The sequence below is a fragment of the Trypanosoma cruzi genome, assembly GCF_000209065.1.
Source record: "Trypanosoma cruzi strain CL Brener chromosome Unknown tcruzi_1047053508453, whole genome shotgun sequence".
Lineage (NCBI taxonomy): Eukaryota > Euglenozoa > Kinetoplastea > Trypanosomatida > Trypanosomatidae > Trypanosoma > Trypanosoma cruzi.
Window position 1 is genome coordinate 1 of NW_918692.1, and position 5,386 is coordinate 5,386.

The window sequence follows — 5,386 nt, forward strand, 5'->3', positions numbered from 1 at the left end:
CATGGAAACGTGCATGGCGTTTGTGTTGTGTGATTGGTGTCACTGAGCCAGAGTATCTTCCGGAGCGGGAGAGGATTGGCTTCCAAATAGACAGATGTATCTTCCGTTGGTGCACTAATGCCAAGGTGTGTTTTGCTACCGTTGCGGTACAGTACTTCCGTATTATGGAGGTAGATGTAGGCGAAGCATGGGATAATTGCATCGCCAGAATACAGTGGCACACCATGGACGTATCCAATCGAAAAGGATTGCGTATTGTGTTGGGACGCACCAGCCTGTGCGACCGGTCGCAATTGGTAGCGGCGTGGCGTTGTCTGCTTTGCAGCGGTGGAAGCGTAAGTACGAAAATTAAGGAGTCGTTCAACCGTGGTGTCCAGCAAGCGCACTGAGTGTGACTGAATGCTTATTGTCCCGCTAACAAGATGGAGATCGACCATTTCCTCGTCAGACCGTGTCTGTGAAGAGATGTGGAATAGAGCAGCTTCGCTCTTAGCGACGTTGATTTTGAGGTTGTGCTCGGCAGCCCATGTCGTTATAGGTGACAGGGCAGGTTGCATTGCCGCAGCACATGCATGGATGTCCGCACCTGAGGCAACAAGTGTGTGTTCTTCAGCGCACATGAGTGCGGAGGCGGAATAGATGTTGTCCAGGCGGTGCAGCCGATCATCCACACAGTGGAGGAAGAGTTGGGGTAGCAGGACGCTGCCTTGTGGTGCTCCAGTTGAGGCGAGTTGTTTCCGGGAGTGCTGTTCACGAGTGCATACCCTAACATAGCGGCCCCGCAGGTAGTTATGCAGCCAGCGTTTGGTTTGGGGCCAAGGCGCGGGAGTCTGTCAAGCATGCGGAATAAATTCCCATTGTCAATGGTGTCGAACGCAGTCGGAAAATCAATCAATGCTACGAGCGAGCGATGGTGACGAGGGTGCCGTGTGGGGCGCCGCCTCCAGGGCGCTCATACTCCACAGTGCTGGACTCATTCAATCCACGGTTAATTTTACCGTTAACAAGTGTCATCACGTCCGATGTTGAACGCGAAGGTGTAAAGCCAAATTGACGTGGGTGGTGCGGCAATAACGCTGATAGACGGCGGTGAATCATTCTTTCCGTTTAGTAACACAGAGAGCAGCGTGATAGGTCTGTAACTCTCTGGGCGGCATGGATCCTTCCCAGGTTGGGGAATGGGAATGGTGTCCACCGTATTCCAGGAGCCAGGCAGACTGCCATTTGCGAAGGAGTTGTGGATCATCGTTCTAAGAGTGCCGCGCGCAACGGGCCCGAGATGGTGCATGAACTCATTCGACATGTTGTCGTGGTCAGGGGCTGAGCCGAGCGAAGAGTCACGGATGGCTACGCCAAGTTCATACGGCGTGAGAGGCCGACCCATTTCCCAGTCACCAGGGAGCGCGGCAGCAGCAGCAGTATAATGTAATGTGGCACGTGAGACCCGCACAAAATGATGAACGAGAAGATTTGCCTGTTGCCGAGGCAGAGCGCAGACGTGGTCCGAAGATCAGTTCGGAGCACCACTGATTCCAGGGGATGATGGTGCGGCGCCGCCACGCCGCGGAGATATCGCCAGCTCGGGCTGGATGAGGCCCCATTTTTTCCACACGGGCTTCCAGAAGCATAGCGAAGCCACGGCGTAAGGCTTGATTTTGTTTCTCCACTTTTTGGATTAATTCGGCTCGAAGCAGGCTGTCTCCTGGCGAGGCGATGTGTGTGCTTTGTGTGCTGCTTCGGCGGCGGACTCGGCTTGTTCCATTTCGTTCGTCCAGATTGTTTTGGGCTGTCGCGGCTGCCGCGCGGGATATGGCGCTCAGCTGCTCGTAAGATACCACTGCGAGGATCCAACCATGTGGAGGCGGTGGCAAGGAGTGTTTCACACAACGATGTAAAAGCAGGCCAGTCCGCTTTGCGCAGGGCAAAAGTGGCTTTCTCCCGCCGAGGCAGCGTGTTGGCTAGTCGCGGAACGCCCTCATCCATCCACACCGAGTAAGATATTCAGCAGTGGTCCGAATCCATGTAGGGAGTGGATTGCCAGTGGGTGACACGCAGTACGCGATACGCAGCCACGTCAGGGGACAAGACATTACGATTTGTGATCCGCGTTGCCTGCGCCGGGTCATTTGCCAGCCCGAAATCCATGTCAATTAGAGTAGAGGACAAATCCTCTCCTCCGGTCGTTGGTGGCGTATGACTGTCCCGGAGTCCATGATGTAAATTCAGGTCACCCGCGATAATCGCTGCGGGGCCTGAGCGACGAGTGGTAGTAATAAACGAAGAGCTCTGAACGGTTGCTGTGCGAGGGCTGTAGAGATTCACCACGCAGATGCTGGGACAGCCCTGTGGAGTTGCACGGAGAGCAACGGTCTCCAGGCAGTTTGTGCCAGGGAGCGTCAGGCGCTCGCACGGTGGAGAGTGGCGCACCGGAACAGCAACGCCACCACCGCGCCCAGTGCGGCCTGAAGAAAGCTATTATGGCCATATAGTTTTGCCGCTGTGGCACTTCGACTATTTGTTTGCTGGAAACGAACGATGTCAGGTGGATGCAGCTCCAGTCGCGCAGCAGATGCAATCTTTTTTACGGACGAGAGGCCTGCAATGTTGAGCTGCCAATTAGTGATGTAGCCATCCTCCTCGGTGCCAGAGTTCTTGTGAACGTCACCGCAACGGGTGATATCAACGGAGTGGCCGCAGCGAAACGGTCGTGCAGTTTTGCCCGACAGTCTGCAGGCAGACCGCTTCACCTCCCCGCACCGGGCATGGCGTGGAACCTTCTCGAGGGATGGAGTCGTCTTGGTCTCCGTCGTGCTCGCAGCAATGCACCGCATCGGAGTTCCTATATGCAGCCAGAGCCCCAGCACCGCGACAAGGTGCGACTTCATCGCTGTGGCTTAACGAATGTTGTAAAGGACCTCATTTTAATTTTTTTTTTTTTCTTTCTTTTGCTGCTTGCGTTTTATTGGAATAATAATTATCTTTGTGTTTTCCCAATGGCTGTTTGACTGCTCTACACATCGTTATGAGTGACGTTTTTTCCATCTTGTTTTCTTTCCTGTCCAGTCGCTGTGTCGGCCTCACTGCTGTGCGTGCCACGGACTGCTCGTACGAGGACTGAAGGAACACGCCGGATGCCGGATGAATTATAAGGGATTTTGTGTGGGCTGGTGGAGCAGCAAGATCTTTTCTTTTTTTATCATATTATTTTCTGCTATTTTTGTGGGGAAGATTTATACACAAAAACACGATCGTCTATATTGTGTTGCATGGCACATGAAATAAAATTGCGACCTAATCTATTTTCTTCATCCTTCCCGGTGTTACTGCCGGACTATTAACCCAGTTTTTATTTATTCTTACTTTAATTTCTGATTTACGGCGCGCTGTGCATTTTTTGACGTTTATTGGTTTACTGTTTCTCATGAAATGCGTGCTGCTGCTGCTGGGATGGCTATGTGAATTGTTTCTTTTGTTTTTGCTTCACTCTGCGTTGACGTGTTGTTAGTTTGTGCTGAAGGCTGCACGCAAGTGAAAGGAGTGATGATGATGATGGCTGGCCGTGTGCTGCTGGTGTGTGCCCTCTGCGTGCTGTGGTGCGGTGCCGGCTGTTGTGCTGAGGAGAGTGCAGGTGGAGTTCTGCCTGGTGCGTCTGGGGGTGGCGCTGGGAGTTTGCAGGGATCACAACCAATTGTACCGGAGGCGTTGAAAAACTCAGATCTAAAAGCGTCAGATATTAACGACAAAACCGAAGAAACGCCTATAAAAGTGCCTTTGGCCGAACAAGAAGAAATTTCTGACGATGATGATGAGGGAGAAGATGAAGAAGAAGGACCATCTCCACCAACACCAACAAAAGGAGGAGGAGGAGTACAGCCACAAGCCAATAATGGAAAACTGAAAAAAGAAAATGAAAGTGAACTGCAAACAGAAAATCAACGCCACGTCGAAGTTGAAAGACAAAACCCATCAGAAAAAGAAACAGTTGATGCTGGTGAAGCGGGAGTAAACCAACAAAATGAAGGCAGTAGACTAAAGCCGCAACATCAAAAAATTCCAGTCCAAGAAGAGGATACAAGAAATGTAGAAGGAAATCAACCGACGCAGGAAAAAGAACAACAAACAAATGTTGAAGAAATAACACCACATAATCCTGCAGGGGATCATTCTCCGGGAGAACACAAAGGCAATGATGGTTCCAATGAAGGAGAAGAAAAAGACGGGGAGGAAGGTGTTGAGGATCATGAAGGACATCGGGATCAAGTCAGGGAAGAGGCTGCACATGTCTCAGGTGCCCCGAAAGTAAACTCAGCTGATATTCAGCAGGAAGTCCAACGCACACATGCAGGAGGAACTCTGACAGGAATCAAACAAAAAACTGGAGAAGAAAAGGATGATGAAACAGAAGAGGAACGAGAACAACAAAAGGAACAAAATCAAGAGAATCCTCCAGGCAAAGAACAAAAAACCAAAACTGGTGCAAACACCACTAATCAAATAAACACGACGCCTGCTGACAGTGACAGCAGCACCGCGGTCTCCCACACCACCACCTCCCCTCTTTTGCTTCTTTTTGTTGCGTGTGCGGCTGCTGCTGCGGTGGTGGCCGCGTGAGAGTGAGTGTGAGAGAGCCATGCACCGCCCGCACACACACTCTTCCTTCTCTCTCTCTGTGTGTGTGTCCCCTTGCATGGACTCTCGCCCTCACCTCGCCCCACGAGGCACACACATAATGTGCCCATTGTATATATGCATGCACACCCATGCATGCCCGTTGGTGCTCTCTTTTGCAGCACACGCACCGCTGCCGTCCTGCCTGGCTGCATGGGCGGAGCACCGTAACTGTTTCTGTTTTGTTTTTATTGCATTGAGTGGGCGACCTCTCTCTCTCCCTCTGTGTGTGTGTTTTGCTCTACGGGAGCAATGAGAGTGTGTGTGCTGGTCGTCCCACGCTTCGGCTTTTTCTTCTTTTTTTTACTGTTTTATTTGTTGTGGTTGAGAGCACCTGTTACCCCTTTCTTTATCGATTATTGGTCTGCTTTGACTGCAAACGTATGATTTTCTATTTTTATTTTATTATTTTTTTCTTGAGATATTGTGAGTGTTTCTTATCCTTCTCAAGCCATTAAATGTTTTCTGTTACTTACAGCATGCGGCAGTTGATCCACGTCACACCACGGTCTGCAGTGCTGCTGGTGCTTCTGGTTGTGATGATGTTTGTGATGTGTTGTGCCAGCGGGTGCTTTGCTGCCAGCCTGACGTGCTCCTGCCCCTCTGACAAAGCGATGCGTGCGGACAGGGCGAAGTCGATCCCGGCTGTGGTGAGGGGCGTGCTTTTTGGATCTGAGGGTGCGTCGCAGAAATGCACCGTCATTGGGAGGAATGGATG

At 51.3% G+C, this 5,386-nt stretch overlaps 2 protein-coding genes across 2 annotated transcripts, besides 2 other annotated features; both read left to right on the forward strand.

The window, feature by feature from the left end:
- Positions 1–5,386: a sequence feature (areas not merged during assembly with more than two copies in the genome that could not be assigned to a particular haplotype).
- Positions 3,541–4,611, forward strand: Tc00.1047053508453.10 (mucin-associated surface protein (MASP), putative; the record flags this gene model as incomplete). Its single annotated transcript, XM_799088.1, has 1 exon — positions 3,541–4,611. One exon carries the CDS (start codon positions 3,541–3,543, stop codon positions 4,609–4,611), a length of 1,071 nt encoding a protein of 356 aa, XP_804181.1.
- Positions 5,061–5,083: a sequence feature (AT_rich).
- On the forward strand, positions 5,148–5,386 carry Tc00.1047053508453.20 (surface protease GP63, putative; the record flags this gene model as incomplete). Its single annotated transcript, XM_799089.1, has 1 exon — positions 5,148–5,386. A coding segment is annotated over one exon (239 nt), but the record flags the coding sequence as incomplete, so codon positions are not given.